The sequence below is a fragment of the Neoarius graeffei genome, chromosome 19 (assembly GCF_027579695.1).
Source record: "Neoarius graeffei isolate fNeoGra1 chromosome 19, fNeoGra1.pri, whole genome shotgun sequence".
NCBI lineage: Eukaryota > Metazoa > Chordata > Actinopteri > Siluriformes > Ariidae > Neoarius > Neoarius graeffei.
In genome coordinates, this window is record NC_083587.1 from 18,239,992 (window position 1) to 18,252,169 (window position 12,178).

At 38.3% G+C, this 12,178-nt stretch overlaps 1 protein-coding gene and 1 long non-coding RNA gene across 2 annotated transcripts; one reads left to right on the forward strand and one right to left on the reverse strand.

Annotated features, from left to right (window-relative positions):
• Positions 1 to 569: 569 nt before the first annotated feature.
• On the forward strand, positions 570 to 5,453 carry LOC132867057 (uncharacterized). Its single transcript, XR_009650671.1, has 7 exons — positions 570 to 665; positions 2,343 to 2,392; positions 2,635 to 2,681; positions 3,514 to 3,569; positions 3,690 to 3,800; positions 4,146 to 4,220; positions 4,460 to 5,453. It is a non-coding gene; the product is annotated as an uncharacterized LOC132867057 (long non-coding RNA).
• On the reverse strand, positions 4,413 to 11,803 carry mcmdc2 (minichromosome maintenance domain containing 2). Its single transcript, XM_060899764.1, has 14 exons — positions 11,646 to 11,803; positions 9,996 to 10,117; positions 9,826 to 9,885; positions 9,546 to 9,741; positions 9,340 to 9,462; positions 8,578 to 8,679; positions 7,904 to 8,032; positions 7,576 to 7,813; positions 7,139 to 7,344; positions 6,825 to 6,991; positions 5,865 to 6,044; positions 5,616 to 5,740; positions 4,956 to 5,065; positions 4,413 to 4,607 (listed from the first exon to the last, which is right to left on the reverse strand). Exons 1-14 carry the CDS (start codon positions 11,740 to 11,742, stop codon positions 4,441 to 4,443), a joined length of 2,022 nt encoding a protein of 673 aa, XP_060755747.1. The 5' UTR covers positions 11,743 to 11,803; the 3' UTR covers positions 4,413 to 4,440.
• Positions 11,804 to 12,178: the final 375 nt, after the last annotated feature.

Below are 12,178 nucleotides of genomic sequence, written 5' to 3' on the forward strand. Positions count from 1 at the left end.
TTTATTTTTCACCATATCAGGATTTTTATGGACTATATGTAGACCTGCGTGAACTGCTTAAAAGGAGAGGTAAATTTAATCATACTGGACCCCCCCCCCCCCCCCCCCCCCCACACACACACACCACCACCACCACACACACCTTATCTGAGTTTTCTTGCCATTAATAAAACAAAATACCTCAACACACATTTCTGAAATCCTTAAAGTGCTGACTATCTAGGCCTACATGTGAAGGAAACATGTTTATATAAGATAAAGAAGCATGGCTGTCCTTTTTCCAAAACTGACTGAAAATTTTTGGGGAATTTGGGACACTTAGCCTATTTTCATTTATCTAGGCTTTCACGTTCATGTATTTAAAATATTTTTCCTAGTAGCTACATTGAAATAAGTTCAGAGCATCTTGAGATCAAAAATAAAAAAAAGTACTATTTTGTTATTCATAAGTCAGAACTGCAGTGCACATTCTTGACAACAGTGCGCTCAGCAGGGTCTAGTGCGCATGTACACGTTTGCAAAAGGAAGTCTGGGCTGAAATAATAAAACGCGCATGCGCAAGACCTCTTTCTTTGCAGCATGGATCCCACAGCGGAGGATGTCTTCAAGGGCCGCGGATGTCGCCTAAGCAGAATGCTTTATCACGCTGAATTACATTTGTTCAGGTAAAATACGATTAAGTTAGCTGCTATAACATTGTTTAAGCACAATGCTTTAAAATAAGGCCATGCACTTTCCAGTAATTTGTAACTCCGTTGCTCCTGGCCTATCTTTCGGATATGAAAAGTATCCAGACGACTTCACACGTTACTTTTATGTAGATTGGAAATAATATATCGTTTGTTTAATAATTTAGATTATTAACATTATAAGGTATAAATCGTTAATGGAAAAATAGACAAACTCCTTGGTCTTGAGACTACTGTTTCGAGATCAGACCACGTGGTGGTCTTTTTTTTTTTCCTTCTCACTCTCAAAGTTCATGGGTTTTGGTCTTAAATAACAAGCACCTTGGGAGAGGATTTCGATGATGTTAAAAGTTTACGTCTAGTTATTGGTATGAAAAAAAGATGGTGTTTAAAAATGGATTTTGAAACTGAACTCATGATTGAAACCCATTCTTTAATTTTATGCATTTCTAACTTTATAATCTATAACTAACGGTTAACGCATAATACTAATGATTGAGTGTATAGCGTATATTTGCTGTTTTCAAGTTTGTCTTGTAAGTTTGTTAAATGGGCAGCAGCACGGTGGTGTAGTATTGTTGCCTCACAGCAAGAAGGTTGTGGGGTCGAGCCCAGTGGCCGACGGGGGCCCTCTCTGTGTGGAGTTTGCATATTCTCCCTGTGTTTTGTGTGGGTTTCCCCCCACAGTCCAAAGACATGCAGGTTCGGTTAATTGGTGGCTCTGAATTGACCGTAGATGTGAATGGTTGTTTGTCTCTATGCGTCAGCCCTGCTATGAGCTGGCGACTTGTCCAGGGTGTACCCCGCCTCAGCTGGGATAGGCTCCAGCTTGCCCGTGACTCTGCCCAGGATAAACGGATGGAAGTTTGTTAAATTCCTGCCAGACTTTGAGTTGGGTGGTTGTTTTTGAGAGGATGTAATTCATCCAGGTTGCACTCGTGCAGATTTCCTTTGGATTATACCTCTGGTTTATATTTGGACAGGATAGGGGTAAATCTTTATTTCAAGTTTTATAGAAACAAGTTATTGTGTGATCATGACACTGTGTTCAACAGGCAGCCTACTTATCACTTACAGTAGTTATAAATCATGTTGACAGTTGTGTCCCACTTGGGTTGATAAATTGCCCCTTTGCTCTTTGCATTGCTGTTTGTAGGACTGTCCACTGGCTATGACCAGGTCTATTGTCCCTTGTGAGGCCACAATGGCTTGGTAATGGTCTTCACATGACCTATATTGGGGAAATTTTGAATTTAGTCCTCTCTGAGGAGCTACGGTCTTGGTTAAGGTCCTGACCTTGAGTTCTACTAGCTGTGGTAAGACCTTTTGCGTTGGTGTTGGATGTTGTGGTCTCAAGCTGTGTTACATATTGCTCTTTGACCTTTGGTTCATCAGTCAAGTTATGGCGTAGAATTGAGTTCATGTATTGATTGTTCCTTCAGTGCTGCTTATCTGAAGCAGTGTAAAATAAGTAATTGTAACAGAAATGGGCTAATTAAGGAGTGGTTATTTGAGGTGTAAATGTGGGTGGTGGAGGGATCAAACCCCAATTGGACAGTACAACTCAATTGTAGGTTCTGAATTTGACATGTAATATATATATTTTTTGGAGGGGGGATACTATGTTTTAAACATTCGTTTTTCTCTATACAGTAGGAACTCCAAACAATGGCCAAGGCCATGGGTGACGTGGAGACTACAAGGTAATACAGTGACTTGCCATATATGTGAAAAACAAAAACCCACACACAGATTGTGAAGTATTTTAATTCTTGACGAGTCTGAGCTGTGATGATTTTCATGTTTTTTGCCGTTTACCCATCTGACCAGCTTGGGTTGTTGATAATGTGACACTCTGAGCATTGAATATCAGACTCCTTTACTCCCAATAATATTAATATATGGGTGATGAGCAACATGAAATTAAGATGTAGTTTTTCCTCAGAAATGAACTACTGAAAAGTAACCTGAGCCTGGGTGTCTCAAGATAAGGTATGTTGGTATAATTTTTATTAAAATTGGTATTATTTAAAATTGAGCTGCTGCATATGATGATTTTCACATTTTCGCCGTTTACCCATCAGACCAGAATGGGCTGTTGATAATGTGACTCTCTGAAAAGCCAGCTTGTTGTGTATGAGTGAGCAGGCTACAGCTGGGGGGGGGGTTATACTTGCTTTTAACTTCAGTTAAGTGTAATGTAAACAGTGGGGGGCAGTATGACCTTGCCTTTGCTGTGGTTTGTGTCAGTTTCCATCATTGGTAAGATGAATGGTTTATGTATGTAATGGTATAGAGCAGGGGTCTTCAGTCTTCTCCACAATGGGCTGCAAGCTTTCATTCCAACAAAGCAGGAGCTACACCTGATTCCACTTGTTTAATCGGTTCATCTTGGTCTCCAATCAACTATCAAGTGTGCTTCCAGTTTGGCTAGAAACAAAAGCCTGCAGCTACATCAGCCCACTGCAGATAAGATTTGCAGACCCCTGCTCTTCATGTTGCATGAATGGGTTAATGGCCCAATACACGTGTTGGCATAACCGTAGCTTTTCTGCTGTTTTAAGATGTACATAGAAGGTGCTTTAGTACTTGAGGTGTTTTTCCTCTGACCTGCCCCCCAGTGGACAGAGCTTTTCATCCTCCAGATATAAGAAGGCATTTGTATAGTGGTGTGTATATGTTTTCTGTGGTAGATTTACCATAGTAAATTCAAAATTTATAGGTCAGAACTTGTACTCTGATCTTTGACACTGGGGGGTTTCACATCCTGGGGCAGAAGCAAATGGCTCACTTTGTATTTTCTTTTCTTGTCCTGAATTATTAGATTGAGAGCAACAAACGTGGATTTGCATTGGCTGCAGTTTGTGTTGCATCATCAGGGTGAGAAGAGATGTTTTCTCAGATGCAAAATGTGGATCTGTACTGACTGACTTTCATGTTCTTGCCATTTACCCATCTGACCAGTTTGGGTTGTTGATGCTGTGATTGATTCTGCTATAGAGCTCAGATATTCACTGAAGAGTATCTTATGGTGGGCAGGTGGTGAAATTGGCGTTTGTTCCCTCTTCAGAAATGGATATTACAAACTGAACATGGATGTCTCAGGACATGGTAAGACAATTCTCCCCAATTTAAAAAAAATAAATAAATAAATTTGTACCCGAGATGCTGCATTTATGATGATTTTTCACATTTTCGCCGTTTACCCATCAGACCAGACTGGGTTGTTGATAATGTGACTATCTGAAAAGCTATCTTGGGGTCATGTTTATTAATTGATTGTGGGTTAGGCAGTTAGGATTCTAAAGCCAGAGCATAGATGGTACACATGTGATCTTTGCCCACTCATGTAATTTACATTATCACATCTGGGAAGTTGCATTGTTTAGCTTGTCTTGTTAATCATTCTCCTTTTGGCTTTTTTCCCCACCATCGTTTTACTCCAATCATCTTTAGAGACCCGACTTCTTCGGCAGTGCAAGTTATTGATTGCATGGGGGTGGGAGATTAGAAAATGCATTTATAAATATGGTAAGACGAATACATTTTAAATATGTGAAGTTAATACTACTGTGTTAAATATTTTATCCTAACTTAAGAACAGCTGAGCTGAACCTTGCTATATCTAACTTAATGGTTTTGACATTTGAGTGTTTAAGCAAAATTTTTTTTTTTTTTTTTAAATATGCCTTAGTATTAGATGTGTCATTTGTAAAGATGATTCAGAGATACCGGAGAGATCAAATGTGCCCTATTCTTCCATGATGTAGGTGGCAGCTCCTGGTGCATAGTTGTATACAAACTGCAGGATCTGCTGGTGGAACTCTTCCAAGGTCAGGTCTCGTCTGTGCAGGGACTCCAGGTCATGCAGGTCACAGGGAAACGCCGCATTGGGTGGAAGAACAAGTGCTGAGGCTCCTGCATTCCCAAGACAGACTCTGAAGAATAAGAGCTTCATCATGATCCATAAATAATAGTGAACTAATACAGAAGTGATATATAAAAAGTGAATGTTGAAACCTTCATCTAAAAAAAGTTTGTTTAAATGTTTGTTGCTGCAGTGTTTTTATGCTAGTGGTATATCCCTCACTGAATATGGAGCTTTTTTTTTTTTTTTTTAAGATTCTTTATTATACCTTCTAAAGTTAGTAAATTACTACCAAAGCAACTTTAACTTGAAAGATCATGTTAATTGGCAGCTAGTAATCTATTCAGTTTACTACAGGGAATGATTAATCTTAAAAGGTTCACTTGTAAAGATCTCACCATGTCTGAGGGTAATGGAGTTCTCACACAGCAGCACTGCAATAACTGCATCCTCTTCCAGAATAAGAGTCCTCAGGTTAAGCTTGGCATGAGCCTGTGCAAGGGCTATCCTGGCAAAACCAGCAAGCAAAATACATTTTGTATTTAAGTGCACTTTGTGGTACTGCAATAGTGAATTATGAATGTATTGTTTATCTTGAAGGATACTGGTGAATGGGGTCAGTAATGAGCTGTGTAGAAGTTAAAGCACAGAATTTGTGTATGAGATTCATTATCTAATTATCACAAATGTATTGACTCCCCAAATAATTGTCTCTCATAATGGCCGGAATTTGTCCAAAGGCAAAGCAGATTCCAGAAAGAACTCGTACGTTTATCTAGTGTGTAGATGTTCTAAGGCTACCATCTAGTGGCAAGCAATTGTACTGTCCATTTATTGTGTACTCGGCTTTGTTGCAGCCATTTCTAATTTTAGTCACCATTAAATTGTTCCAACAATTACTGATTCCTTTGTGTATTGAATTTGGAGTGCAGAGGGGGATATAATGACCCAGGACTGTGCTCTCTTACACGTTATAGTTTAGGGTCCTAGTTTAACAGTTTGTTTTCTCTTCAAGCCCCTGCTTCCTTTATACGTAGGTATTTTAAACTCATGCTTACAGTAGCTTAATGGATGTGACAGATACTGAGGAGCGCACTCTCCGACTGGCCATGTAGTAACCATGAATCATCTTCTCAGCCTCAACGCTCATGTCTACTTTTAGATTCCGAGCATAAGCTAGGAACTGAAGAAGAGAACAGGGGTGATTAAAGTTGTACACTATGTACAATATACACAGTGTTACCAGACACACAAGTTAAAAGGTTAATAAATGAAATGGAATTTTACAGAAATGTTTGTGGCTTAACCTCTTTGTAGGCCTGTGTGGTAAACTGCATGCAGGCAGGGTAAATGGGCTCTCCTGGTGAAATGGCCTGCTTCAGGGTGTGTACTGTCATAGGAAGGAGTGGGTGGTTACCTCCTGGCTCTCGACACTGGATCACAAGCCCAAATGCATCTACAACTTGTGGGGGTACCGGACCCATCTCCTACACACAGTATATGTACGTTATATTCTTTTTAGATTTTCTTTAATCCAGATGCCAGGGCATCTACAGGTATTCTAATGGTGACGTACATTTTTAAAAGTATTCATAAATGTCACTACAGCAGATTTGTAATTTGCAGTGATGTGAACAAATAACAGTATCTTGATAAAATACACAAATAGCCTAAAGCTGAAAATCTAAAACCATGTAAATTAAGATAATCCATGTAATTTTAATTCAATATTAAATAATGTAATTTAAAAAGTAATTAAATGTAATTTTTGACAAATTCATAAGAACCATAGACACCCTAGATGAGTAATATTTGTCAGGCTATTTGCAACTTGGAACTTCTCCAAATAAGAGTATATTGTCTTTGCTTCCTGTTACTAAATGTGGATAGAACTTGTGTCGCCTAAAAATTTATGCACCATTGTTTCAAGGTTGGGTCAAAACAAGAAACCTGGAATGTAGCTTGTACAAGGTTTTCTGTCGGAACTGATTGTTCCAATTTTGTTGCCATCTTGCAAATCCTAAACAAAGCATGACTTTTTTAGTTATGTTTTACGAAGAATTTTAGAAGACAAAGTCATTATGGCAAAATGGATATTGGTGATTGCATTGTTTTTAAGGCCTCAGTAAAGCCAATTGATTTGTTTCTGGGAAAATGCCAGCTAATACAGATATATTAATTCAAATTCTATGGTGCATCAGTTCCAGGAAATACTCATTAGAACCAAGAAATATATTTCATATTCATATAAGAGGGTGTGAACCTACAACAGAGCCCAGCAGTGCACTGTCTGGCCTGTTAGCTTTTTTAGGAGGAGCTAATGCATCAGCCAGGGCCCAAAAGTTGCAGTTGATTGGGAAGGAAATAATCTGGTCAGCGTCCTCACCATACTTCTTTCCAGGGATAAACACTGATACTGCTCTGCTATCTAATGCTGCAGGAACACAAGATAAACCATGATAAACTGTGTGTGCGTGTCGTGGGATTTCTTACACTACTCTCTATTGATAATGGTTTACTACTCCAATTCACCTCATGCATGTAATAAAATACCCCTAACTTTATTTTCTTTCCATGATACCTGATTGGAGGGTGTCTATCCTGTCTTTTTTGTAGCATGTTAAGTCCCCAAGCAGGCACACACCCCCAGCAGCCAGGAGAGCAGAGCCTGCATGGATGTTGGCTGTTCCTGCTCCATGTTCATCCTTGGACAAGGAGGCGAACAGTTCTCCAGTAACCGGGTGACGAATACCCCGTGCTGCCAGGCTCAGGCTGTATGTCATTAACCTTACGATGAATGTACACAGTTAAATAATTGCTACAGGTCTATGTGGGCTTATTTACTTTTATGTAGCCAAATAATATCAGTATAAGACAAGGAGCAAAGTAACTATATATCTGGGCCTGATTAAATATCAAAGGAGGGACGTCTTGAAAAACAGTAATATACAAACATACATATCCAGAGCTAACAAAATGACTATGTATGTCTTTTATCTAACAGTCTCTAAACGATACCTCTCAATATTAAGAGTATTGCTGGTGAGTGCAAGCACATCCAAGTGATTGTGTGCCTTGAAATTCTCCTCTTTGGTCTGCACCAGGCTAAGAAGCAGCGCCAGTTTCAGTGTGCTGTACAGGCCAGGTGGGATTACTGGAGAGCCAAATGAGTTAGCAACAATGGCAGAAAACCTCCATGGGGAACAGGCTGAGGCAGCATGCAGGGTCTGGAAATTGTCGCTTACACGGGAGGGATCTGTAAGAAGCAGTCTAAGATCAGTGATCCTGACACTCCTAAAACATGGCAATGTGTTATGTATTTCCTAAACTGAAATGGACTACTCACATTCAGGCATGATATTTTGAATGCTGCAAGCCTCGATGGTCCAAGTAATATTGGACCACTGGTGTACATGTGCTGGTATTCCTACTACTCGGTAGAGCTGGCCAATTTTCATACTGTTGCATAGTTCATCTAAAATTAGGATACAACACAAAAATATTTTCACATGAGTGGAATGTACATTTTATGTATTTAGTAACTGGAGTTTACACCGTTTCAAACAGCATGACCTAATGTTTAAAAGTATGTTGTAATGTATACACTAAGCTACAGTATATAATTAACACAAAATATAGCATATAAAGTCAATTTTACCTGATGGTAGCTGGGTAAATTAGCCAATAGTGTTTGCTGTGCTAACTGTATTTTTTAATTTTATTTACATTTACAGCTGAGATGGAGACACATCGGCTCACCACTTCATTTGGCTGGCAGATACGGTCCATCATCCAGCTGCATTTAATATACTATATTTGTGTTTTTCAGTGTGATTAGACTAGACAGTTGTGTATACTGAAAAAAATGTCTAATATCTCATACTGACCTTTTGTTATTAATTTAAGCATTAGTCTTTAGAATTAAGCTCATTCATTTGATGATACTCCAATGTCCTTACTGTGAGTAGAAAAGATTTGAATGATACTGTGTTGTACAGGTGATATCACATCTTGACCTACCTCTCAAAAATAGAGTGACAGATTGATATCTCAGGGAGCAAGGCTCATGGACTCCCAACACATCCAGCGCTCTCACATGTACAAGCTCAATCAGCTGCTTATCTGAGCATAATTAACATGAGTGTCAATTACAAAAGGAAACGCACAGAGAACTTCATACCTATGCACCACAAGGGCTTTCTAATATGAGATCAGTTTGTTTTTCCTGACTCTTGGGTGTAACTATTAAAGTCTACTACTTAACATGTTCCAGCTATATAATCGTTGAAATATTTCAGGAATGTACAAAGTACACTGGCTCACAAATATATGCTCAGTTCCATGTTCTCCGTATTGTCGCTTGAGCTTTTGGCATGTAAATGAGGCATTTACATCGTTTTCTTATTTTGTAATAGTGATATGAGAACACTATCTGTCATCAGTAGTCATGTCATCAGATTTTTTCGATTTCACTTTCCAAACAATGTATTTAAAAAAAAAAAAAGAAGATCTAGCTGGTAATGATACTAGCTGATATGATAATTAAAGATATCTTCACAATACACTTTATCACAATGTTTAGTTTGGCTTAGGTTTTGTTAAAGTGCTAACAGTGGAGCCATGGTATGAAAAACCTCTGAAAAAGTTCTTTATGAGGTGGAAATATTAAATGATGAGAATTTGTACAGTGAATAACAAAGTTATGAAAGCACTGACAATCCTTACAATATTCAGGAACATGTCATGATCTTAATTAAGCAATAGCCCATCCCTAGTTCTTACCCCCTAAAATACGAGATTTCACATCCTCTTTGAGTGGCGAAGAGCAAAGAAAGCAGATGAAGTCACTCCGGACAGTTGCTGACTCTGTAGCTCCTGGTGCATGTACTCTAATATGTTGAAAACCTGATGGAATCGTGATGACAGATATATTTGGAGACACCATAAACACTAAAAAGGCTCATGCTAAACAGATTTGATTCAGTTACCTCTGGAGCAAGGACATTTTTCTTCTGCACAGATGAATCTGGCTCCTTGAGTGTATTTTGTCACACAAGTCATGGCAATTACAAGGCCCTCTAATGCTACTGGTCTCATCAGATAATAGGCACGAGGGAACTCCGATAAGTCCAGAATGTAGTTGGGAAATGGTGGCATGTGTGTTGGCCGTAAAATAACATTAATCTTGGTGGATTGAAAAAGAGATAATCACAAAATAATAAATTTTGACAGGACAGGGAAATAAGGGCTCATGATATGATGTAGTACCTGGTTCTCTGTGTGTATGTGCTCAATTAGTGACAGAGTCTTTATTGAGAGAAAACAAACCTGTGAAACACATACGGTACATAAATACCTTTTTTTTTTAAATCACACCTGCAACCCTAACTTAACAAAATAATCGCTGTATACCCGTAATCATCCAAAACGAAACATACAGACTGAAAGAGTGCAGTGGCTTTCAGGGGGTCGTGTAATATGCAGTCTCCCAGTCTGGCATCCAGTTCAACTATGTCAGAGGGGTTCACGTCAAAACTGAAACGATACACCTGCTGGGAATCTGAGAAAAATAATTAAACAGGACTCTTTTTGGAGCAGTATAAAAAAATATAGTCATGAATGACTGAACTGTCATTTTTTATTTTATTTTTTTTTTACTCAAACAGGGTATATGTTGTTCTGAGACCCGTGTAGCTAATGTATTTATTCTGATGACATCCTGAGAAAATCTTTAATTTAAAAAGGTCTTTTGGCTCACTTATTAGTTGTATTTTTAATTACTGTTTTTTTTCTCTCAGGTATACTTTAATATGCAATTATGTGCAATAATATAGGCCCTAAACTATTTTTATGCATACTTATATATATATATATATATATATATATATAAAATTTATGTATACGTGTGTGTGTATATATAGAGTCTACCTGTAATGTGCAATTTTTCAGAGCCTCTCAATAAGGCAATTTTTCTATACTTTTTCACTATAGATAATGCAAATAGCCCTCTGTATTTAATCCTTCATTTGTCTAATTTTTATTTCAGTTTTATTTGTTATCTGTTCGACATGGGCGGCACGGTGGTTAGCACTGTCGCCTCACAGCAAGAAGGTCCGGGTTCGAGCCCCGTGGCCGGCGAGGGCCTTTCTGTGTGGAGTTTGCATGTTCTCCCCGTGTCCGCGTGGGTTTCCTCCGGGTGCTCCGGTTTCCCCCACAGTCCAAAGACATGCAGGTTAGGTTAACTGGTGACTCTAAATTGAGCGTAGGTGTGAGTGCGAGTGTGAATGTTTGTCTGTGTCTATGTGTCAGCCCTGTGATGACCTGGCGACTTGTCCAGGGTGTACCCCGCCTTTCGCCCGTAGTCAGCTGGGATAGGCTCCAGCTCGCCTGCAACCCTGTAGAACAGGATAAAGCGGCTAGAGATAATGAGATGAGATCTGTTTGACATTTTTCTTGCTACTGTAACACGTGAATTTCCCCGACGTGGGATGAATAAAGTGAATCTAATCTATACTTTAGCAAATGAATATAATACCTTCATGACCTCTGACAAGTTTGGTTGAATAGTATTTGCAGCCAGTTGGCTTTATTATTACTGTATTAAGTTATTAAATCTTATTAATGTAACTATCAAATGTGTGACGGTTTTTCTTACACATGCTTTTAAATCTTATAAATTTTTTTCACTGCATCAAAGCAAGGATATATTTTAGTCATTTACATAAGATTAGATGTTGCTTTTAAACAAAACTTTTTAATTTATATATTATGTGAAACCAGGCACCCTGAGTTGCATTTTAATGTTAAACATTTAGGGAAAATAAATGTCGAAGTTGTTTATATGGGTCAGGGTTAATAACATTTATATGCATAATATGAAAGAGGAAAAATAAATGCACAATACACGTATGTAATGTTAATGTGAGGTAAGTAAGTAAAAAAAAGAAAGGCTTATTTATGATGTGTCATCAAAGCTAATAGTGTTTGTATATGCTATTAAACGGGCTGTTCATAGGCTAGCTGTAGAGTCAGTTTAACTATGGAGGTATATGGATTTGGAAATGAAATATTCCCCCTTCAAAACCAACCTTTAAGAGACTGGCAGGCTTCAATAAGTTTACGCAGGCCTCCACTTCTGTCCAAGTATGTGACTATGGATTCTTTCAGAGACAGAATCTCCTCCATCTTGTCTTCATCAAGATGCTAAAACCCGCTAACTTTACCTCAGAACGAACCACGTGACTGTGTCTTTATAACCGTTGTGTCTCGTGCGATGTTTTAGGGCTGACAGAATAGCACGCGCCCTTTTAATAATAATAATAATAATAATAATAAATAATAATAAATAATAAATGTGTTATTCAAATAACTGTAGTGTTTGTTTCTTATAAAGTTTTTTTTTTTAATACCATAAAATGGTACACAGTCTATAGTGAACTTAAATATGGAAGTCATTTGGCACTTAGCCTTTGTGAAATATAAAATGGCTCCAAACAAATTATTGGATCAGGACATCTTTTTGTGCCTGGATATTAGATTCAGTTAAAAAAAAAAAAATTATATACAGGTTCGAGCTCTGTGGCCGACAAGGGCCTTTCTGTGCGGAGTTTGCATGTTCTCC

Coding starts and splice junctions, on each gene's coding strand:
- mcmdc2 (XM_060899764.1), bottom strand. CDS start 11,742: ATGGAGGAGATTCTGTCTCTGAAAGAATCCATAGTCACATACTTGGAC. Junction 8,033..8,577: donor TGTCACTCTATTTTTGAGAG/GTAGGTCAAGAT, acceptor TCCTAATTTTAG/ATGAACTATGCAACAGTATG. Junction 6,045..6,824: donor GTGCACTGCTGGGCTCTGTT/GTAGGTTCACAC, acceptor TACTGTGTGTAG/GAGATGGGTCCGGTACCCCC.